Raw genomic sequence first — 25,278 nt, 5'->3', positions numbered from 1 at the left:
CCATTTTACAAGAGCTTGATTTGGATAGGGAGTGCAGCATTCCCCCTCCCTTTCCCGATCCTGAACCCCTGAGTGACTTCTCAATTAGTGTGCGGCCTAGCGGAACTGCGAGACACCGCTGGATGCTCTGTGGTTCCTGAGATCTCTCCCACGGCCACACGCTCAGGGTTATTTTGCCGTGGATAAAGCATCAGTACACATGCTTATATTGAGCCCAGCAGAGCGCGGCTCAGCCTGGAGGTAGAGGCTGTAGCCACTTTCTGTCGCACTAGCTGCAGGTTGCTACTAACTCAGCCACATTTTCAGAAGCCCAAGAAAAACCACAGGGAGTAAGACTTCGAATGATCGCACCTTTCCCAAAGAAGGTATTAGCTGAACCTCACTTGCCATCGGATGCTGTACATGCTGCATTGTGAGCAGTGCACGATGAACATGAAAGGAACTGCAGATTTCTTTTCTCTCAAATTGCATAAGTGAGCCCCATCTAGGCCAGTCACTCAACTGTACTTGTGTAAAATGAGATGTAAATGCAGCCATTTTAACAGTCTGATTTATTCATGAGGGAACCAATAGAGAGAGACGAATGCAAATGAGCCTCTCTGGCTTTGCCCTTGGCCCAGGCGCAGCCACAAACAAGCCCGTCTCACCGAAGGAATTAACAGCTTTATTACTTTACCTGACAACATGCCCCACACTGCTTGACAGGTACCTCCACTTCCTGTGCAAATGCTGATGTCATCAGTTACTGCTGTTTCAGAGGATCAAACCGCGAGTGTCTCCACTGACGTGTGCGCAGTGCTGGACGGAGTGTAGATGTCTCCAAGTTATTGTTTATTTTACTAAATATATGTCAGGTATTATTCCCCTGTACACTTGGTGTTAAGACTTTTCTGCTGTGTGGAGAGCTCTGGTGGGTGGGGGGTGGGGTAATGGCGTGGAGCTGTAAGTAATCGATGCAGTCCTAAAATCACACCCAGCCTCTTCATTAAATGCCTATCTGAGCATGGGGAAATAAGGGCATGGGATTAATCTAGCTCCGTGTGTGTGCGTGTGTGTGTGTGTGTGTGTGTGTGTGCGCGTGTGTGTGTGTGTGTGTGTGTGAGAGAGAGAGAGAGAGTGAGTGTGAGGGAGAGAGAGATGAGGCAGCCTCTGTCGGTGCTGCTGCAGCATTGATTGCACTGAAACTCAGCCACTTTTCCATACGCTTTTAATCTCTCTCAAATGCTAAAGAGGCAATCAAAAGGAATCGCCAGCGCATGGGTGTGTGGGCGTGCGTGGGTGAGCGTGCGCTGGGCCCAGTGGCTTCTCGTTTGCATGGGGTCTGCATGCAGCGATGGATCACGCGCACACAGCCCTGCCTTCACCATGCAGCTCAGCCTCGCACAGAGAGGAAGCTAATGCTATCTCACCAGCGTGCATGCTAAATGCTATCACTGCTACTTCAGCAGCTCCCAGGAATAAGAGAGTCAACCTGACACTGTTCCAGCATGGAATAGAATTTGATGTCCTGCAACCGTAAATGCATTTCTAAGGTGTCAGCAAAGGCACACTTTAATCCAGACAAGTTTAGCCTCCGTCTGCATCTCTATGTGATACGTTTTCCTTCTGTCGCCTATGAGTAATAGTTCAGATTACCGTGTTGCTCCACAGTTTGTAGGAACCATTGTCTTTGTCTGTAATTAGATTTGTGCTGAAAGCAGTTATTTTTCCTGTGCGAGGAAAGGGCATGGCGTAATGAAACAGTTTTGTCCATTTCTCCCCGAGTCAAAGTTAGCGCAGGCCTCTGCGTCCCCACATCTGAACAGCTCCAGATATTTGGATTTGATCGAGCCCGAGGCTTTTGTGTACTCTCATTAAAATAATTGGCTGCTCTTAGTCCATTCATTAGAGACTCCACCATTGTTAGGCATGGGTGGTGAGATCATTCTCCTTGATTCCTTCCTCTCCACCACACATCGAAGTAATAAAGAGACATCACACCCAGCGAAACGAAGTGCCGCTTTCTGCCACGCATTTCTGTGATCCCCATATGTCCCTGGCACAAAGCAGAGAAGGCTTTTGATACCAGCGTGGTTTGGGGATGGGGGGTGGGGGGTGGGGGTGGATAATTAATTTGATTTTTAAATGAGGGCGGGAGGAAAGAGCGTATTGATCATGAGTTCATTTGGCTTTATCTTTATTCGACTAATTACTTTTAGTCTGAAGAACATTAAGGTGGATTTTCCTTTCAGCCAGCACTGGGAATTCTTGAGAAATCTGTATTTTATCAGTGATTAAAACATTTCAGTCATTATGTCTGTGAAAAAACACCCTCCAAGCTGAAAGTGGGGTCCTATTTAGAATTTCATTTAATTAAAAACATGCATTAAATATTTCTTAATTCTCATATTCATGATATGAAAAGGGGAGGGAAGTTAATCAGGTGGGTTTTCAAGTCTGGGTTTTTCCCCCAGATCAGATGTGAACAGGGGGGTTTGCTCATGAGTCCGAGTGCGGTGGGGATTTCAGCCTCTGTCTGGTCTCGGATGGCCTCTGCAGCAGCACAGCTTTACATCATGCTCATCTTAGATCAGTGCATTTTATGACTCATCTGATCCCTGCCTGCTTTAACATTTAAGTTTCTTTCTTTTGAATCACGGCACAGTGATTCTCTCCAACACAGTGACACTCTTGAGCACAATCGTAACCGAGATGGACAGACTTGTCTGTTTTGCCGGTCAGTCCGAAGACGAAGAGTGAATTTTTCGAAGCCATTTGCGCTCAGCGTGGTCATAACCGCAGCATATCCACCCTGCACTCCTAAACCTCTACACAAGGCTGGAAATGTAAACACAATCCCTTGAGTGTAAATGTGATACATGATGCATCAGCATATGGAGAAAGCTGTATGTTGCATGCAGGGAGCAATGTGCATCTTGCTCTGTTGTACATCTCCTGCTTAGAATGGATGCATCTGTTGTCTGTGTTCATGACATGAATGTTCCACTAAGGACCTGTTTTAACAATTCCGTTTCTTTCCTTTTTTCTTTTTTTCTTTTTTTCTTTTTTTTGCTAGCTTCCATTTGCACATTTTTATGTGACATTTCAAAGGCTTACACAGCCAATCATTGTTGTAGATATTGTTATTTAAATGAAGTTTACCGCAAAGTCCCTTTACCATGAAAAAACCCCTAAAAAGCCATAGCACAAAAAAGTGACATTTCTGCTAGCCCCTGTTTTGTCATGGAATGACACAGAGATGTTAAAAGCTCTGAAGGCGTCTCGTAATTACTATGTTGTGCTTGGGGGGTGGGAGGTGGAGGAGCCTGGCCACCATTAACCTCTCTGCACTACAATTCACTTCACATGTCTGGCAATTACCTCGCCAATAATGCCCATTCTTGCAAATGCGTGTGTTCTTGACTTCCTGTAATTAAATTGGGCTTTTCACATGTAATCTGGAAATGCAGGCAGGTCAGAATGGGCATGTGTAATCACCATCAATCGAATCTGAAGTAGAAGTGCAAATACTTAATCCTCTGTTTTTCCTCCTCACTAAATTGTCGTGATGGAAAGGTCAGGTACTCATTCGACGGGTCAAGGGTAGGACGTTATTGTTTCCCCTTTTTAGTCCTTGACAAGTTGTAATGAAATGGAGTCTGCCATGAGCAGATGAAAAGATGCTCTGTTTGTCTTAACAGATGGATATTTTAGCATATGTGCTAAAAAGAGAAAAAGCCTTTTGAACTTCTTAAGTGCAACACGAGCGTCCTTTATACTTGAACGGCATTCATCTTTGGAGTAGTCTTTCAGGAAGAATACGGGGCGGTAGCAGAGGTTGAAAGTTGCTCTTGGAAAAACGAAATCGTTTCGGAGCATCCGGCATGCTCAGAAGTGTTTTATTGATCCCTATCATTCACTAAATTCATCTTGCACTTGTAAATTTTCTTTGAGTACATATCTAAAGCATGATATATATCAGAAAAGGAATCCATTCATGCTGGCATCAACACTGCCCCACGGCCGCAGTAAGTCTGCATTTTGACTATATCCATTTAGAAGCTCTCCACGCCACCAGTGGTTCTGTCCATCATTGCATTTCCATTGCTGTAGCAAAAGATCACAACGTTGGTATTTCCTTTCCAAGTAAACGGCTTCAAGATCAGCGGACTGAACACATTATGTTTTTGGACAGTCCCCTCCAGTTGAGACTAGCTTAATTAGCTGTGAAGAGCACCGACTCGTGGGACTGCACGTGTTTGGTGCAGATAATTGCAGGCCTAGCTGGGGCTACCCTGGCGGCCAGCTCGCGGCTGCAGGTGGGTTGGCACCGACAAGTGCCTATCGAAGTGCACATCTGGGCCCTGCGGGGGCTGAAAACTTTCATTACACCCTCTTCAAAATGCCCTCCGAGTCCCTGCATGCTGCAGCCAAATTTCAGCACTGATAGGCCCTGCAGCCTTTTGGATGGTAGTATTTAGTGAGGGCATAATTATGTTTTTTTTTCTTTGTTTCCCTGCAATTTTCAGTTGAAAGAGTCACTAAAAAAGGAATTGCCTTTTCCATTCTGTCTGTGTTCATACACTCAAATGCAAATGTTTGGCCTCCCTTATTCCTTTTGTAGGCAATTTAAGCTGCCGTCTTATCTGATATTTGCTCATCTATGTTTTATCGCCCTTATAATGTAGTCATTTTCTGAAGTTGTTTTCTTCCTACAAGACTGTTTACAATTAATTACATTGTAGATGCAAACAGAACCCGTAACCTTTACTGTCAGGAAACAATTACCCTTTTTAGCAGGCAAGTTTCTGTGCATTAGATCTCGTGACTCGACTACTGAGTTGTGCGTGCTGCATGGTTCTGATGTCCAGAAAAGCGACGCAGCGAGGGAGGGAGAGGGAGGGACACAGGACGAGGGAGGGAGACAGAGAGAGAAGGAGACGGGGAGAGGCTGAGAGAGAGACATTGAAAAGGGAGAGGATATGAAGCCTAATAAGTGAGAGGTGGTCATGAGATGCTCATGAGTCTGAAACATGTGCGCGGGCGTTTTCTGGGCGATTAGCTGTGATCCCCCACCTCAGCCTGTGCAGACTGACAGTCAGGTGGGGAGAACTGCTCCGGCTGCAGCGCAGCAGCAAGAGGCAGAGAGAAGGGCCCATAATTCATCATTAGGATATCAGAGTCCAGGTGCAGATTAGAACTGATCCAGCCAGCAGCCAGGCAAGGCAGGGCACTCAAGAGGGAAATCTTATCCCGCAGACAATTCCCAGGTCACGGCCGCCCTAATTGAAATAATTTTGCCCCAAGAGTTGTTTAATCTTTGGGAAATCGCACATGCAGGAGGGTGTAAATTGAAGAAAGCACACGTCTGATCACATCTGCCAGCCCTGCCCAGTCTCTCGTCTCCCAGCACTGACACCACCGCCTACCCCCACCCCCACTCCAGCTCTTTCAGATGCTCCAACTGGCTGCAGCTCGCTGTCCCTATCCCCACCCCACCTACCACCCGCTAAACGCCACCGTTTAAAAGCTCGCGCCGGCACGGGCCGCGAGAACATGCTAGTGCGGGGCGCTTGCTACTCTAGACGCAACAAATCATTTGTCTGTTATTTAACCCTGAGCCTGTAATTATGCAGATTGCCATAGATTTTCCCTGGGTGCTGGGAAGTGAGATCCAGGGGTTGCTCTCAGCGTGGCAGGCGGACGGAGGGAACGGCCGTGCATTACTGAACTTGCCACATTCATCATGTTGACTGATGGCACGGGGAGCCAGTCCCCAGGTCCCGGTGGTTAATGTAGTGGGTAATTAACTGTCATTTGCCTGGTAATAGGCCGATGATCAATGGTTTGTGAGGAAACAAATTCTAATTCGGCAGCTGATGAATGCACGCCAGGGCCAGAGCAATTGAAGCGGCAGGGGCGGCACAGGGGAAGGAGAAAATAGAGGGAGAGGAAGGAGAGGATGGAGAGAGAGGGAGTAGAGGATGTGGAGAGGGGAGAGGAGGATGGAGGGAGAGGAGGATAGAAGGAGAGGGAGAGAGGAGGATGGAGGGAGAGGGAGCCTCTGTCAGAATTTCAAATGGCTCTGGAAGTGGTGGAGTTATCACTCTTTCTTGTTTCCCTTTAAAGAAAAAATAATTATTAGCCCTGAAAGAAAGTAATAATTTGTTTTAAATGAAGAAAGCTTAATTTGTTGCCCTTGATAGTTAGAGAATGCCCAAGCATACAAACCTGTAAGCTTAACGAACCCAGATGAAATGTTTCAGGTCATAACATATCACTGAAAGCAGGTTATTGCAGCTAGCTTTTTCCCCTTGCCTTTTTGAATCCCTTTTGATTGCATATCATGATGACAATAGACCCTCGTTTGCATTTGACAATCAGTAAATTATAAGAATTTTGTAGAGAGTGTTGAGGTGATACTACTTGTACATTTTCCAATGGGGTCTTTCTAATGATTACAGGCTAGCTGAGTGCCTGGATTTCGCCTGTGCGACCACTGGGCTAAAGCCTTGTGGAATAATTTAATTGGTGTCTGTTTCTTTTTCATCAAATAGGTACCACTGAGCCATGAGGTGGCGCCATGTACCTCCACCGCATTTATCTCCAGTAAAGCACTGCTGATTGCTCATGTGACCTGCCATGAATTTTTCATTTGGAATTGTGTTGTCCCTTCAGCCTTTTTAAATATTCCAAATCTACGTTTCTGTGTGAAACCTTTGCGCACAGAGAGTGCAATGTCCCCAAGATCCTGCGCAGTTCCTGACCAAACTCATCTGCCCAGAAAAGACCACGAATGCCATCATCACTGGTTGTCACTCTGCTTCTGTCACAAACATGCTCTTGAAGCCAACAGTTGAAATGGTGCAGGCTAACCTGTTTTGCACTCTGAACTCCCAGGCCTCTCAGAGGCTGCACATAGAGAGCATGTGCCTTCTGAATTCATTACCAGCCAAGCACGCTTAATTCGCCTCCTCCCCTGAGAGCCATTAGCGCCTGTGGCATCAAACTGGCGGAGCAGGGAAAGAGAAGTGGCAGGCAGGGCTCCATCCATCTCCCCCTCCCCCTTCAACTCCTGCCTGGTGGAGGAGCAGGGCTACCTCAGGAGATGTCAGTATTGGTTGCACCACCACCATCTCTAATATGGTTCTCTCTACTTTATTATAAAAGCAGAACTTGGAACGTCTGTGGAACGGCGTTTGAAACGCTCTCAGTAGAGTGTTTGATGTGTAGATTGTACTGTGCTAAGGATGTGCAGATCAGCTTTTTACTTTGCCATCACTTGCAATCCTGAGAATCAACTACCTGATTCAACATCACTAGACAAATAATGCCAAACGTTTCTTTAATCCACATTTATAACACTTTCCTGAATGTTCTTGGGTTTTGTTGTTGTTTTTCCCAGCAAATAATATAGCTATCTGAAGTTGAAGTTCCAGCAAAACCCATGCAGTGTGGAAGAGTTCCTCTCAGCCATGTCTTCTACCTATAAATCAGTGGGTTTAAATAACTGAGTCCTTATAGTGCATTTGGAACTACAGAGCATACAGTTGAGGCTGAGTTTCTGTGAGGCATTAGGACTCAAGGGTCTTCTGCTTTATTCATAAGCTGAAAGTCGAGCCTTTTCTGAAACTCTAGAAATAGTTGAGTGTGTTGAAGTTGTCAGGCTCTGAAAGAACTCGAACCGAAATCAGCAGCCCAGAGTACTACGTGCTTGAAGAGAAGTTGAGAAGTGTATCCCCAAAAGAGCTGCAGTGTACACAGAGATGTTCCATTGCTTGATCCTGGAGCAGCCTTAGAAGACAAGGCTCTTCCCTACGGGAAGCCCGTCAAGGACTTTCAAGGTCAATTCCATGCATTTTCTTTGCACACTTCTGGTGTCTGTTCTTATGGGATGTAACATATGGATGTAACATAGATGTAACATACATGTCTATATGCGATAGATTTCTTACTTAATCGTGTGTGATCCCTAAAAAGCAGTTTGCTTTCTGTTTTAAAGGTTTCAGTTTCAATCTCAAGGTTTATTTGTTATATGTAACCAGTACATGTACAGATAAAATGGAATTCATGCTTGCCAAATGTCCTCAAGGCAGTAAATAACATAGTATATAGAGCCAGCATACAAAACTCGGACATGTACTCTGTGAGTGTGGCAGCTTGGCTTGCATTGTTAAGATGGCGCACAAGCTGAGTTTGATAGTGATGTTTACTGAAGTACTGAAGCTCCATCTCTCTGAATCACTACATGACTGTGGTTATTTCCCCAAAGCACAGAGTGTGGTTCTGTTTTTAAGACATTTAAGGCTGGTTTCCTGTACATGGATTCAGCCTCTTTATTTAGCTTGGACTGACCTGCTAATGGTGGAGGCCCAGTGGAAAATCATCTTAGTCTAAGCAGTTTTAAACTGGGTCTGAGACACTGGCACTTACCTGTTTTGATTACACCTCAGTAACTCATCAGCATCGCCCCAATAACTGATTACTGATTACTTGTAATCTGATTACTGATTACTTGTAAACTGATTACTTGTTGTTATTTAACACTTTGACTAGTGTCATGATCTTTGAATTTGATGTTATAACTGTTAATTTTTGTATCTGTGCAGTTGAGTGTACGAGAAGTGTAATCTTGGCATCGGACATGACTCTCAGGGCAACAAGAGTCAGACTAAGCACTTCTGAAGATGTGCTTCTCGCCCTCGCTTCCTTGGTCAGCCTGTCAGAAAGTCCAGCAGCCAGGTGCAGGGAGAGATACAGAAGTCTCCTTCTCTGAGCTCTTGCTGAGGTTTATGACAAGTTCTCCACATATTATTGTACTGAATGCTTAACTATAATCGACATAGCATTCTAACATAGGAGTTTTTATGGACAAGGTGTCGTATGTTAGCCTGGTTGATGGGTCTTGTGGCTGTGCAGTAGTACTACTTCTGTGTGACATCCCTAAGCACTGGACACTTCTAGGATCTGGACATTCAATCATGTCATCTATAATTTTTTGAGTGGTAGCATGGTGATTTCTTAAAGTACATAGGTTTAGATAGTGGCAAGCTGTAAATGTCCACATGCACAAGGCCGTGTGCATGCTCTGAGTACGTGTAGGTGGATTACCTGGGACACTTGCCTGCTGGGTTTCCTTTCTGCCGTATGCACATATAGGGCCTTGTGGATTCACACTTTCATATGGAATTGTGGTGGATTTCATAGAATTTACACATAAAAATGGAATTTACATATAAATGTGGCACTGCGTGGAATTGTGATGCATTTCAGTACATTAAGTGCCTAATGATCTTTCACACGTCTAACTTAAGCAAAAGCATTTTACTTATTGAGAGATTCAGAAGGGAAGAAGTTGCATGGCTGCGTGTGACAGCAGCCTAACCCACACACAAATCACTTGGCAGCATGTTTGAGTTCCAGTAGGCTAGGTAGGCAAACCTGCAATAAGTCAGTACAACCAGTAAAGGTTGTGTGAATGCTGATGTACAGGTGTTTTCTGTGAAACCTTATACCTGGACATTCCACTCCTCCATTGTACACATTGTGATAGAGGTGTGCCAAGTTTTTTTTTATATATTCTCGCACTTGGAATATATATATATATATATATATATATATATATATATATATATATATATATATTCAGGAGAGAAAACAGAATAAGGGTGAAAGAAACCCACAGGGGCATAGACACTTAGAGCTTCAGCGCAAATTCGCAGTTTCTTCTCAAACTTGTCATACACCATAGATCAGGTACTGGCCTTGCAGCTGGAGTACAGGCATAATTCTTGCCGTAGTTTTAGTACACTGGGCTTCTAGTTTGTCTTTATAGTGTTGCTCTCAGTGATGCTTCTTCTGTTAATGAACAGGCTGTAAAATTCCGCAGGATCAGCAAACTTTGGTGCAGACCAGTATCCCAGTTACTGTCCCGTATCAAAGATGTCAGAGCGAACTGTCTCGCATTTACTTTCTGGTGTGCTCGGCCTGCAGCGGGAGAAGCTTTTGTAGGCTAAATAAAGCATCTCGACTGACGAAAGAGTCCCTCACCAAGAAAAATCAAGTACCTGGCCATGATGCACTCTAATGGAAAAGTGTCTCTCAGATGAAAGTATTAGACTAAATAAGGAATATGTGCCTGTTTCATAATAGATATTTCAAAGCATAAGGGCTAGAAATGAAAACTCGCACTCTCTGCAGTTATTTAAGCCCTGACAAGTGCACTTCGTTTCAGTTCGACTATTTTAGGTTTGAAGCATTTTTAGTTCAATTACGATGAGAGTTTCTGCTAACAGTATTATTTTATCATTATTTTAGTCGCACAACATCACATCGACCTTAATAAATAATAAATGTAATAAATGTTTTGTAAGTACTGATGTGCAGGAGTGTTGTATGATAGTGTATGCCTCATCGTCCCACTCCTCCAGTGTATCCTTCAAGTGACATATATGTGAATGTATTTAATTTACCTTAATTTTTGGAATAGTTTTACATACACATTACTAACATGAAGCACTACAGAATAATAAACTAAAGAAATTATGCAATTTTATACAAGTGTTCTCAACCGCTACTTAAATATTTATGTAGCTAATAGAGGGCAAAAATGAATTCAGGCAAATCACAGAAAATAAGTTGGGGGGGGGGGAAAAAACAGAATCAGGGAAAAATTCAAATGAAATCAGCAGGGCCCTTGACACAACATTCAGAGACATTTTGTGCAAATTCATTTGGTTAACGTCTTCACGTTTGCTATTCACTTCTTGTAGAAATGCTGAATAACACATATGAGTTTCCTATCTCTGGCTTCACAGCTGCCATAGTCTGTGTCTGATTCAAACTGTAAAATGGTGTACGAGTCTTCCTAACATCATAACGTCTTATATGCCATTTCATACGAACAGTCAGCAGTATTGAAAGGCGGCAGTTTGCCAGATGGGTTCTAAAGCAGTTGATGACCTGAATTGTTCATACCAGTGTGTTTTACTCCATTACTCTACCATGCTGTTCATAGTGCAACTCCACCACGATGATCCCCTGAGAGACAGCAGGCAGATAAATGCAGGCTTGTCCCTCACTCTGGGAGAGGGGGTTATGGGAAGCTTCATGTATTTGCAAAGACCAGACCTCTGGGCGCACTTGCTCAAACCCAAGTAGCGTGACAGGCCCAGTTGAAGGTGTGGACCCCGTTTGCATTTGCAGGAGACTGGGAAGGTGAAGCTCGCAGAACGCATAGTAAAAATGCAACATGGCACAAAGAGCTTCAGGCATCACTTTTTCATATGGGTATCGTTTGTCATTCATCAGGTGAAACAAAATGTTTTCTCTGCCTAAAACAAATCATCTTGGCAGCATTTTTCAAGGAGTTTCTTTTTTTGCAACCTTAGAAGCACGTCTGACTCTTTTCCTGTTTTAATTCATCATAATCATATGTAGGTGCATCTCTCCCTGTGTGTGGCTGTCAGAATAGGCATTTTATCACATAATCAATCATTTGTGTCCTTTTATATACATATAAGATATTTCAGATCAATTGCAGTCTTGGTTGAAGTAAAGAAATGATCTGTTTCATGCCATGGCCTGAATGCAGCAGAAGGGGGGGCGGAGGGGGGGGGGGCGAATGCATCTATATTTAGAAAGCTCAAAGGGAAAGGCATAATTCTTTTAATTACATTGGTATCAAACCAATGGCTGAAACCTCGTTTGCTCTTCCTCATTTCCCTGGACCGCTGCGGGAGATAGCCTCGCCTGCGCTCTAGGTGTGTTGACAATAGCCCTTAATTCCGTAGCTATTCATAAGAGCACAATCTTTCATTTCTCTTTTCTTTCTTTTTTCTTCATTTGAGCCTATGGGGAACATGCTTTCTGAAGGTTAATAAACAACCCTGCATATCCCAGGCCCTGAGATCATTTATCAGATTGCCATCTCTTACAGGCTCGGAGAGTGGCATGCAGTTTTATCATTTTAACAATGATGGCTAAAAAGTGCCTGGAGAAGTCTGCCTAATAGGTTATTTTGTTATATGATTTTGTTATCAGATCTCTCTCTCTTTCTTTCTCACCCTCCTCCCCCTTTACCCAAGCTAGGTCATGGTGGAGTAACATCAATGCATCCCTAATGAATCCTCTTTCTCTCGCTCTCTGTGGCCCTGTGAGCAGCCTAAATAAAAGAATAGGGCCTGTCCTGGGCAGTGTGAGGCTGCGTGGCCTCCACGGTGCTAACCTCGTCTCGCTCATGTCAGCAGCACTAGTCGCCGGCATGATATTTCTATTGCACTTGACCCGTCTCTCATGCCTTTAGGGCACTTTCTAAGTCCATATTATTATGATGATTGTTTAACCCATGACACTGGGAATTAGCCCCCATGTGGCCCACGTTCCACCACATTTCCATTTGTTGCTTCTTTTTTTTCTTGGTAAAAGGGCGCTGACCTTGACTTGTTTCGGCAGGCTGTTCGGCGTGACGGGAAACTGCGCGGCCTGCAGCAAGCTCATCCCAGCGTTTGAGATGGTCATGAGGGCCAAGGAGAATGTCTATCATCTGGACTGCTTCGCCTGCCAGCTCTGCAACCAGAGGTAGGCACCGCCGCATCTCGCCCCAGCCCGTCGGGAGCGGTCGCAGTGACGATCAGAGCCCGCTCGCCTGTCCAACACGTCTCAGGGCAGATATAAAAGTGAAGACCCGCTCAGTTGTACGTGATGCTTGCCAGTCTCCTCATTGTTATGGTTACGTGATGTCATCATTAGCTGCCACCGTGCAAAGTAGGCTATTTTCTCACGGGTTCTGCCTGCACACAGTAGCAGAGGACCACTGCTGGATTCTTAGTCTGTTCTGTAAAACGGTTTCACTGTTTGAGTCACACACAGCATATGCAACTCATGTTCATGTATGAAACTGGCCAGTAATCCCAGTGAACTCCCAGTGTGCAGTATTTGAATTATTACGCACAACTAGATTTTTCCCCTTGCCTGATATTTATTATTTCATCCTTCCTTGAAGAGTGAGATAAAACAGGCATTTGTAATCTCATTGTAGAGAACTCTCGTAAGGTGAAGTCCTTACAGAATCCAGAGCCTTTACACATGGAAGAAAATTCATGGATACCTCTGTCTCACTTTCTTTTTCACACCAACACACATACAAACACACACACTCACCCATACACACACACACAAGAGCAGTGCACATCAGCGGGGCAGATTGCAGGCTCTGGTTACGCACAATTAGCACCGGGTTATTGTCTTGCCACTTCACTTCACTGCGCGAGACACGCTCACCTAATGCAAGAAGTCAGCTAATCTCCATCAGCTAGGGCCCAGCCTGGTGTACTGGCCAGGCTGCCATTAAAACCCATTTAGACTCGGGCAAATCTTTCTTTTTACATTAGGCCAGCCAATCAACTGTTTAATAAAATCGACGTCAGTCCCGCGTGCTCCCTGCCGGGGCCTCTTCACGCCATTCGCCTGCCCATCACAATTTTGCCCGCCCTCACGACAAGATTTATGGCATGGTGTCAGCACTAATTGCTGTTGTTTCTTGCCCTAAGGCTTAACTTTTCACACACTTTCTTGACACTTTGGGACAGGAATACTTATAATAACATTTAAAGGGTGGTTATAAGGCCTGTATGTCACAGTGCCAGCAGTGAAGCATGGGGTGTCACCTAAATGGATGGTCTTACAGGTGACACTGTTCCCCACAGACCCCGGGAGACATGAGCTGAGTGTTGCACCTGCTCCAGCTTCTCTAGACCTCTGATTTCTCAGCTCTGGAGCTGCCAGTCCAGAGTAGTCTTGTGCTTCAGACCCTCATGTGTGGGAAGGCACCATCAATGCTGCGATATGAAAATATTCCCCTCCCGAAAAGCTGTTTGGGCACAAATTCATTCGGCAACAACCTAACAAGACGTTACTTCCACAGACAAACACAAGCATACGTGCCACCCGAGACTACTGGGCGACTTTCTTGTTCCCTTCAGGGCTTTTGAGGAAAGCGCATCGCAATTTTTTTTTAATGCACCTCTCCGAAAAGAAAGGCGGATGGGGGAATGGCGAAGCTCTGCAGCAGTCTGCTGTCACGGTAACGCTTCCACGCCTCACCCCTGTATCAGCTCACTCCAGTGTTGTGATGTTCCATGATAAGCATCGGTGGGGACAGGCAGGCTCTGTCAACTGCCTGCGATGGCAGTAGATATTTTAAAAAAAGAACGCGTGGTGGTGGGGGGTGGGGGGGGGAGTGCACTCCCATCGGTTTCCACTGGCACTCGTACCGAATTCGGTTTGAATGTTGATTTGCTTATCAGGGTTTTCCAGTGCGTTGCACTCCATGCCTGCTTTCCACATTTAGTTCTGCAGGCAAAGCTACAGAAGAGTCAAAACTGGGAGCCCCAACCATGAAAATGAGCCATCACAGCTCCATGAAGTGATCAGGACCAGAACGTTCACCACCATGTGGCACCGTTAAAGCAGGGAGACAGATGAATCACTTGTTACACACAGTTTGGGGTCAGAGAAGGTCCTTGGCCTTATTTGCACTGGAAATTAACCCAGCTAAAGTAGCGATTGCATTGGTTACAAAGAAATTGGTAGAAAATAAGGCAATAATAAAAATAATAATTAAAAAGAAAAAACTGTAGAATTTCACCTTAAAAATAAGCAGTCCTTTTCCATCTTGATGCCTTTGCTGTGTCATTGGACTGTGTAAAATAAGGGGCGGGGAGCCCTGGCCATTATATGTTTCTATTAAGATAGAGACATATAATCTCTCTAACAAAATGGCCATCATGGTCTCTTTGCCAGGTTCTGATACACAGAGATGACTATTGGAGGTTAGCAGGGTTCACAGTATGTAATTATTCTCCCCCTGGATGGGTCAAGAGAGGCCCAACATTGGTGTTCTGTGGTTAAATGGCCACAATCAAGCTTATATCCACACCAGAGCTCCCTCCCTCCCTCCCCCTCTCAGCGTCAACACAGACATCATCTCCTCTGAAGCAGCTTTATTAGTCACTGCAGCCCACACAGAAGCACAGCTGAGAGGAGAGAGTGTTGCACACCGCCAGCGATTAGCCCGATTTCCGCCTGCACTGAACTGGACTGCCTCTTATGCTCAGGGATGGAGTGGATGCCATTTAGAGACATTGTAATAAAGAGGCAGGCTAAAACCTCAGCTTCCAGCAAATCCATCTCCCTGCTGCTAGATGGACAAAATGTGATTGTCAGTCACACAAAATAGCACATTTTCAGGTATGATTTATGTGTCTCCCAGCACAAGGAGATTATCATTCATCGTCAGCGTTGTCCACTGAAGAATTCATACTCGCATGTGAACTTTCATTTTTTTGACTCGTGTGCCTTTGTGTTATTTCTTCAGCTTAGTTAATGAGTACCGGCCCATCATAGGTGTGTGTGCATGTGCGTGCGCGCGCGCGTGTGTGTGTGTGTGTGTGTGTCTGAGCATGTGTGTTAGAGGTTGGCAGATTCTAGCCATCCTTTAGCCACAGCTCAGCACTGGTCAAGCAGCTAATCGATGAACCTGTCGTCCACCCGGGCCTCATCAAGCCACTCCACATGGCCCAGCTCAGGCTGATCAGCCTGTCGGCTGATTCCGAGCACCCAGGGGATAGATGCAGGGGCCCCGAGCCTGGGGTCCAGGAGTGAGGAGGTCACTTCCATGGGTGTTTGTCCCTGCTGGACAGGATGGCGAGATTGGTGGAGCCAAATTGGATCATACATTGCTCAAGGACTGCCCTTCAGGACAGATCAGTGGGTTGTGAGCCCCAGGTAACTGTGTCCTACCTCTGATAGATCACAGTAATGCCACATGGCTTCGAATGTTTACTGTGAGGTTAAAAATAAAAACTTACATGAAACTGTTGATTCTATTCTATTCTGTTCTATTCTATTCCCTCAAGCTACCTCACATTCTGTCTAGCTCTCACAGATCCTCATTCAGTGGCTGCCTCTTCTTTTGTCGAGAAAATGTTACTACTATAGTTAACACGGACCTCCGAGGCAAATCGCAGACATAGCCATACATCATTAAGTGCACTGCCTTGGAATCTTCTCTTGAACTAGATGGGTCTCTATAGACATATTCATCATGACTGTCAGACCTGAGGGGGAACTGCGGAGAGACGGAAGGAGAAGGGGAAGAGAGAGCGAATGAATGAATGAATGAATGAATGAATGAATGAATGAATCTTAAAAGAGAATTCTATTGGTCTCTGCTGACAGTAAAAACTCTAAATCAGACTTGCATGTCATTTCTCAAAACTAAAACTACTTAAAGGAAATTAAGGCAGTTGAACTGAGTCAGACAGAGGGAGAGGCTGCCCCTGAAGCCAAAGGTAACGCCAGGGCCTGGAACATGTGGTGCTCTGTAATGATTGCAAGTGCTGCAAGACAGGGCAGCACAAGGGCATTTATTACCACTGCCTCTGATGGGCTGTCTGCAATATCCTCGTCATAATTGGTGCACAGATGTCACAAGCGCTGTTGACATTTCACCAAGCAGAAACAATTTGGCGCTACGAAATGGGGCGGTGACGAGTCTAAGAGGCAGCAGAAAACACAGGCTTTAAATAAACACAGAAGGATCCTATTAGCAGAGAGAGAGAACGAAAGAGGGAGAGGGAGAGAGGGAGGGAGGGATGGAGGTACAGGGAGGAGGAGAGGGCCAGACTGTCAGAGGAGACGGACACTAATGGATTCCCAGGAAGAATGTGTCATTTAAACAGGACATTTTTATTGGAGCCAACGACACCATTACATTAAGCCCAACTCTGCCTTGTGTTAATCACCATGTCAACAAGCAGGATGAATGGATATTACTTGTTGATACTTGATCCCACCTAATGGCTACAGCTGCCGCCTATCGTTGTCACCTGTGACTCACGAAAAGTTCTCAAAAGTTTCGATGCGGGGTGGTGGGGGTGAGATTAGGCGCCATTTATTCAGGTATCCACTGCTTGTGAGACGGAGGGGTTAACGCATCCCCGCTCACTTGATCTTTCTATCCCCCGAAACAATGCAGCACGGCGAACAGGCTGCGTTTAAGAACTCGGAATTGAAAGCAAATGGGAACGCGGGGGAATTTAAGCATACTGCACTGTTTGTGCTCCTGGTACAGCCTCAAGCACCTGTCTGAACGAGCCTGTCTTTTAATCTTCCCCTTCAAATGGCAATGGGGGAGTCTCAGGTATATAGACATGCCAAGTGAGAGAGAGGTGTTGGGGAGGGGGGTCTGGTAAACAGAAGCACGCACTCGTAGTCCGACCTTGTCGAACTCTCGCTGTGAACAAGATAAGCGGCCCTTAGGACATTTCAATGAGCAGAAGAGTGCTCTTTCCATCTCTCTCTCACACCCCCACTCCCTCGCTCTCTTCATTCTCTTCTTTCTTCCCCATCTCTCTTTCTCCTCTCCCTCTCGCTGCTTGCCTGTCTCACACGCACTCTTATAGTCGGCATTCTCACTCTCTTTCATGTATTCTGTCCCACCCATTCTCCTCCTTCCCTCTCTTTCTCTGTCCCTCTCTCAGCTGGCCAACATAATCTCCTCTAAAAAAGGTTGAGTGAGACAGCGGCCTGGTGAGCAGCGGGAGACCAGGTCAGGCTGCAATGGAGCCTTATTTACGTAGCCGCTGCAGGTGGAGGTGCATCTCCATGCTGCTAATGCATTCCAGAGACACACGCTGTGCGCACACACAGACACGCACACATCGCCTTTCCACAGGTCAAGTTCTCCTCACACAGCATTGAGGGGGTGGGCTGGCACTCATCGACGAGTTCCCTTTCCCCCAGTCCCTCAGCTTGAGAACAAGCCGCGCTGACCGTGCCGTGGGAAGCCCACAGCCGATCACTAATGATGATCCTGTCTGTGACTCACATGAAATAAACCTATCACTCTCTTTCTCTTTCTCTCTCTCCCCCTCCCTCCCTCATTGCTTCTCCCTGTCTTGTGCTGCTTTCTCAGGTTTTGTGTGGGAGACAAATTCTTCCTGAAAAACAACATGATCTTGTGCCAGACAGACTACGAAGAGGGCCTGATGAAGGAAGGCTACGCCCCGCAGGTCCGCTGACCCCTGCACGACCCCTCCGCACGTGGGGAAGAGAGCTGAGAGAGGACCTGAAAGGGGACATACAATCAGACAGCAAAAGCACTAACATCCTCTCCAGCCCCTGTCCTTGAAAATGTACATAAGAAACGCCCACTTTTGGGCACTGCTGTACAGAATAGCCATAGAGACGTTTTGTGAGTGGGAAGGGGGTTTTCACAAGTCCCCCCTAAGAGCAAAGTGACTGTGTACTTGGACATTGCTGTGGCTCTTTTGAAATGACCCTGCCTCTCCCCCACCCCCAAGAACCCATGGCCTTAAAGAAATATTTGACTCCCAAGGCCTAACACCTCAGCTACATACACACACATTCACACTCTCTTACATACATACACACACAAACACCCAACCCTGAAAAACACAACCACAGTCTTCTCCAAGACCCCTCTCCAAGTCACAGTGACCCCCATTTCACTCCCTTTACAGGCTGAGGACCACAAAAAAAGAGAAAAAAAAAGCAAGAGAAAACAATCAGCACACTGATTGGCGAAAAGGCATGAGTGTGGTACCATCAGCCAGCAGCAAGGGAGCCATGTCAACATACGATCTCAGGTTGAGTGGGTTTCCTTATTTCTCTTTTCTGTTACTTTTCTTCTCTTTTCCCTGTGCAAGAGAGAAAAAGAGTCTGATAGGCAGTCATCCCTGTAGCCCTGTGCAGCTGGGCACCACCCAGCTCCCTCCCTCTGACTCTCTGCTCCTGACTCATGGGTTCTGCAGACCTGCCCGGGATGGCTACACTCAGTGACGCAACTTTATTATTAAGATAATCCGTGTCCTGCAAAAAAAAAAAAAAGTCTGCTTTGTAACTAAAACGCAGCCTCCAGAGGTGACCGGCCATGTGGAGGCGGTCTCGGGGGAAGGGACGTGCACTAAATCATTTTTGGGACTACTGCGGAATTTGGCATAAATGTGTTGGGGTGGGGCGGGGTCTGATTTACTTCTTTTGTACACTGTATTTATTAGTTTGTTTGTTTGTTTTTCTTTTGTCATTGCGCATCGTACAGAGGCTTTGTCCTTCTCATGTTTATACTTGAATTAATTCACTCTCCGGTCGCTGGGCCTCGTACCTTGAGCTCTCTGGTTACTGGGCCTGCACGCTGGCCAGCCCCTGTGGTAACTTGAAGATCAGGCTGGGCCACACAAGCCAGTAGGGTGTTGGTGTAACATCCGAATTCCGGGCTCCAGGGGCTTTTGCCTTGGCCAGATGATTGGCTCGCAGTTACTAGCTATGTGCAAGTAAACGCTACTGTACCATGATTAAGCAGCCTCCCTCTGCCATGCTTCAGTTACCTTTTAAAATCGAGGGTCAGGCCCAGAGAAAACACAAACTGTTTGTAAATGGTGATTGTACATATTTGAGGCTGGGGGGGGGGGGGGGGAGTATTCCTTTTTGCTTGCTATTGTATAATGATTTTCTTTTTATGTGTCACTCAGCATGAGATGTTTATTTTTAGGACACGTGTATATACTGTATTGTAATCATTTTAAGCACAAACGTAATACAGTTCTATTGTGTTAATGTTGTGTGCTGGTGGTCTTTTCTTCTTGCGTTCTCAAGCCTCCAATCTGACGACACGTCCTTGCCGGGGGTGAGGCGGCATCACGGTTTTCCCGTTAGCCTTACGCCCACTCGCAGCACCGGGTGTTTACTGAAGCAATTTGGGTTAAGTGCCGCACTCAGGGGTTCGAGCGGGGAGGCAGAGGAGCGGGTGGAGGCCCCTCCGGCCGCCACTCCATTAGCCTAGCCGCCGGACCGTGCCGTGCTCTCCGCTCTATGATTGATCGTAAGTGCAATCGTTTTCGTCAGCCATTTTGTTGTCATTGCACCTCAAAAATCGCCACCCTCTCTTTTTTTCTCTGCCCCCTTCCTTCCACTGAAAAGCGAGGGGTATGTGCGGGAGAAACAGATCTGCCAGGGAATCTGTCAGCACTCGAGTGCATTTAGGGGGATCAGTTGAATAGAGGAGTGGTGGTAATCGCCTTCAGCTGAAATGCGGAGGGCTTTTAATGTATTGTGTGGGAAGAAAATGGCAACACCTTAAAATGGCTGAAAGCTGATTTCTTACTAAACCTCAATAAGCTCTACAGGTTCCAACAGAGGCCCACACTCAAGCCATTTAATGCCTTTTGTAGTTTCATTTACAAGTGAAGCCAGACAAGCTGTGATACTCTACTGTACAAGTAAAACACTGAGATTAAAGTTCTTTTCTCTAATTAGGAAGGCAGTTGAATGTAGCCTGTGAAGTTTGACAATAGCGGCACACTCGTCACATAACAGCCCATAATAAGTAACCAATTAAACTAATTGAATTTCTTTAGCCTGAAACACAGAGGAAAAAAATGTCTTTGATTAGATTCAAGATGTTAAATGTCTCAATAGAGACAGAGACTGCACTGGAACTGCACGAGGTCTGGAGGTCTGGAGGAACATGCAGACAAGAAAAATACTTGATCATTTCTCAGCGTACATCATAATAAATCAATACATTGCTGAATCCAAGAGTTATACAGTGAATATTTCTAGCTTTATATACTGTGAATATTTCCTGTTTTAAATAAGTCTATGCAGTAATATGTGTAGACTGTCATTAACCTGAGTCACCACATTGCAGTATTGATGTGTCTTGTGTTTTTCACAAACACGGTAACCTATAAACATTCGTAATGCAATTTAATACTGTATTTATGGTGTATAGGGGCCAAACTTGTGTTAAGTGTTATCATTACAAGAATGTTGTTACATCTCAGTGTTAGTTTGAGACATTGCAAACACAACGTGTTGCCCTGCGAATTGCCTGCGGTTATGAGTCTTAAAGCTGCTACTGTATTGGGAAAGAAAGTTCCAGGCTTCTGCAGTGCATTTGTTGCATCTCACCTTGTAACATCAACCTGACTGCGAATAAAGCCCGGTTACATCAGCTCGTTTTTGTCCTCCGAGAGGCAGCGGAGCCCCCAACTCCCCCAGATCAGGCAGGGAGACAGACGCGCACGGTGTCTTATTTAACACGCCGTTGTTATTGTATCAGACCCTTGCTACTCGCTTGGGCGTTTGCTGAAGTCCTGAAAGACAATGAGAGAAATGAAAGAAAGGAAGAAAGAAGTTGTGTGTGTGTGTGTGTGTGTGTGTGTGTGTGTGTGTGTATATATATATATATATATGTGTGTGTGTGTGTGTGTGTGTGTGTGTGTGTGTATATATATATGTGTGTGTGTGTGTGTGTGTGTGTATATATATATATATGTGTGTGTGTGTGTGTGTGTGTGTGTGTGTGTATATATATATATATATATGTGTGTGTGTGTGTGTGTGTGTGTGTGTATATATATATATATGTGTGTGTGTGTGTGTGTGTGTGTGTGTGTGTGTATATATATGTGTGTGTGTGTGTGTGTGTGTGTGTATATATATGTGTGTGTGTGTGTGTGTGTGTGTGTGTGTGTGTGTATATATATATGTGTGTGTGTGTGTGTGTGTGTATATATATATATGTGTGTGTGTGTGTGTGTGTGTATATATATATATATATATATACAAAACTAAGTGTTGTTTTCATATATATATATATATGAAAACAACACTTAGTTTTGTCCCCCTCAGCAATACAGAGCCCGCGAAGCAGTGCAGAAGAGGAGGAGAGGGGGAGAAAAAACGTGCGAGTCTCCACAAAATAGTCATTAGGACCATTTAGAAGAAAAGCGTCCGCTGCCAGGCCATGTATCGTTAGCGGCTTCATCCCCATGCGGCGGCTGACCCCCAAGTCTCCGCTAGCCACGCTGCTCCTCGTTTGGCAAACGGCTCCAGGGGTGAAAATAATGATCTACGCAGACATGCCAATGCTATCTGGACCAGATAACACTGCCTTAATGACTCCTTATCCTTCGGCCCCTTTTGTAGAGATGGGTGCCCTGGCAAATGTATTCCCGCTGTTGGATCATTATCTCTTTATTGCAGCGATAATAGACTTGAGTATTTTTGGTCCGTTTTGTGTGTGCGCGCACGTGTGCATGCGTGTGTGTGTGTGTGTGTGTGTGTGTGTTCTACCCCATGGCAAAAAAACAGCCTTCAGATACATTAGTCAGCCGCCAATAACAATGTGCTGTGGTCGGTGTGCTATTGCAGATTCAGGGATCATTGACTGGTATTGCCAATAAACAGTGACATGCTTGTTTTAATAAAACTGATATTGATTGGGGAGTGAATGATGTGATTTCTTTGAGACCCTGTCAGTCCTTGGAAGTGGAACAGGAATGTGAATCTCTCAGAACCAAGTACTGGCTTGAATCAGAGCCTGGCTATTTTATCTGTTTCTCAGATGAGCTTGGTCATTTGAATGGTGTTTTGCAGTGGGATGATTACTAGAGCTTTTTCATAGCACCAGAATTATCATGATCTTAAACCCATGGAGAGCCCAAGATAAAATCCTTCAGGTATTCAGCAGCTATCAAGTCACTCAAGATGATTGACATGACAGTTATGCACCTGGTCTCGTACATACACACACAGATTCTCACCAATGTCCTGTTCCATTTATCAACCCAGGCTTAAGTCAGCAGATTCACATAAGTGGCTCACATAAGAAACCGTAAGTCGGGAAGAATGAGAGGAATTTCACCTAAAACACACTCAAATGCCACTAGCAATTTCTTCCGTGAGGCACAGTCCACTGATGTGTCATGTTAAAAATGCACAATGTGTTATCGGCAGTGAGCGATCTGCAAAGGCTGCCTGCCATTACAGAGAATGTGCTCTGGATTTCGGAGCATGGGGCAAATGGCTCAGGGAGAAGGGATGGGGGAAACTCAGAGGGCAGCTCCTCTGTGAAGTTCCCCTTTGATGTGGCATACTAACCTATACCAGATGCACTAGGCTTGGACCAGTAGGCAATGACACAGGAATGTACATGCCAGAACAACAGCTATAGTCTCTCTCTCTCTCTCTCTCTCTCTCTCTCTCTCTCTCTCTCTCTCTCTCTCTCTCTCTCTCTCTCGCCACATGCTTCACTGGCTCTCTGTCTCTGCTTCTTTCTGTCTCTCCCACATACGAATACCTACAAAATAACAGCCTGCATCATGCTACATTTTGATCATATACATGTCCAGAGGAGGCAGGATGTGCTTTGTGAAACAGCACAGCTGTTGTAATTAGACAACGACCGCAAGTCATCTCCCAGCACTGTGTGACTGGTTTTGGTGTCCTGTTGAACACTCTGTGATTGTCAGTCTCACAGCTAGAAACCCACCAGTGCATACGGCAATCCTGTTTGTTTATCTTGCAATGTTTCCATGTAGTCTAATCTCAAATTGGAGAGATGATTGTATTCAGCAGGGGGTGCTGGAGCCACAAAACGGCAGAAAATAACCTTCCCAGAATTCGTCAAAGAGGAGATACAAACCGATGCAAGTTCATTTTTGAACAGCTCCTGTTTGCAGTTAGTAAGGGCAGCATGCAACTTAAAACATCTTTATTTCGCTGGACTGAAACATCCAGGCAACTCAAAATTCTCCCCAAACATGGATATGCGAGTAATTGAGTGAAACTGCATTTACTAAAGGAGCTGAGGGAAGGTGCTGGAGTGAGGGGCAGTCTGATCCTCACCCAGCTCAGACACGTGCGCTCTCCTCCCAGGCCTACTGGAAGATGATGGGCTCGTTATCTTAGCAGCAAACACCAAAAAGAGGTGATGAACGAGGCAGAGAGAGCATGGGTCTACTAGGCATTAGCACACAGTATAGCCTATTGTACACCTATGGCCTTGAGTGCATGCTTGAAGCGGTAGCAGTATGTCAGGCTGTATCCTCCAGTGGATAAGGGCTTTATTTTCAGGTGGGTAATTGGACTCCTGGCTTTTATGGTCTTATTTGCCAGGGGGATGGTGGGGGGGGGTGAGCTTGTGTACACAACAACAGCTGAAGGTTATGTTTGTGCCTGAGCGTGGCCCAAGTGCCTGTAGGATCAGCCGGCATGTACGAATCCAACAGCTCCTGTGCTGCAAGTCGAGTTGACTCCACAAACAGCGGGTTGACATGCAGAAGCAGCTGACCCCTCTCAGAGCCTGACCCGCTCGGCCGCCTGGAGCCAGCCAACACCCGGCTGGGCGTGCTCTAACCTGACAGGGCTTAATGGCTACTTGGGAAGTTCCTCTGTGGTGAATCAGAGCCACAACCTGCTCGGACACCATGAGCAGTCATAATGATCCACCTTGATGCCATTATGAGTTTCTCTTAAGATAAGTGCAGTATAAGGCATCTACATTTAAATAAAAGATGCTTTCTCCAATATCGACAGTGCTATCATAAGTGTATCACTTGTCTATTAAAGCCAATGTTTGTACTTAACAGAATTAAGGAAGTTGCTGTCTGTTCAGTGTTGCTGATTGTTTGTTTGCTTATTTGTAAGTTAGATATGTTTATATTAGTAGTGGCAAAGAAAGATGTCTTTTTTCCGCTTCGAATGGTGCCCTGTGCACCCGTGGTAAAGTACGCCCACGTGCATGCTGTGCATTTTGGACTGAAACAGCTACGGGTCAGATATGTGGGATGGAATATGTGTGTGTATGTGTGTGTGTGTGTGTGTGTGTGTGTGTGTGTGTGTGTGTGTGTGTGTGTGTGTGTGTGTGTGTGAGTGAGTGTGTGCACACATCTGTGTGTGTGTCACTCAGCCTCCCAGCAAATCTTACAAAAAACGAGCTTCCTTAGGAGCCCGTGCAAGAGGATTCTAATGTTTGCTATTTCAGTACAGCAATGAAAGGTTTTCCACATAAATTAATTATGCAAATGTTCTGGTTTAGCATGCAAAAAATCAGCAAAGGATTTATTGATTATCAGGATATCCAAGAGCCATTGTGTGAGCAAAGAATTCCAACAATGCCAAATCAATCCTCACAAACTCAGTGGCCTTATAAGCATAAATATGGCATTCTCTTTCAGTAAAGAAAAAGTCTGATACACCTTGATCGAAACAATTTCTCTGCATTTGGGTTCAGTATAATCTAACTGGCAGCATTTGGAACAAGTGACATTTGCCAGATCAGCAGGCCTCAGCACTCATTACCATTGCTAATAAGACGAAAGCGCATGAACATCTGCTAGGCGTAATCCCCACCTACAATAAGAGTGTTTTTTCATCACTGAGGATTTTGTTTGACCACATAAAAATGTTTGTGTGCATGCACATTGTCTG

The 25,278-nt window shown here is 45.4% G+C and overlaps 1 protein-coding gene across 3 annotated transcripts in view; it reads left to right on the top strand.

Annotated features, from left to right (window-relative positions):
* Positions 1–18,891, top strand: part of lmo3 (LIM domain only 3) — a 37,696-nt gene extending 18,805 nt beyond the window's left edge. For all 3 annotated transcript variants that reach the window (XM_027002164.2, XM_027002163.2, XM_027002162.2), the window contains exons 3-4: positions 12,433–12,558; positions 17,957–18,891. In XM_027002164.2, coding sequence (XP_026857965.1) covers positions 12,433–12,558; positions 17,957–18,062 — 232 coding nt within the window. In that variant the 3' untranslated portion in view covers positions 18,063–18,891. The remainder of the gene's footprint in view (positions 1–12,432; positions 12,559–17,956) is intronic.
* Positions 18,892–25,278: the final 6,387 nt, after the last annotated feature.

This window comes from Electrophorus electricus, chromosome 7, assembly GCF_013358815.1.
Source record: "Electrophorus electricus isolate fEleEle1 chromosome 7, fEleEle1.pri, whole genome shotgun sequence".
In the NCBI taxonomy this organism is placed as follows: domain Eukaryota; kingdom Metazoa; phylum Chordata; class Actinopteri; order Gymnotiformes; family Gymnotidae; genus Electrophorus; species Electrophorus electricus.
This window is presented reverse-complemented; position numbering and strand designations above follow the sequence as displayed.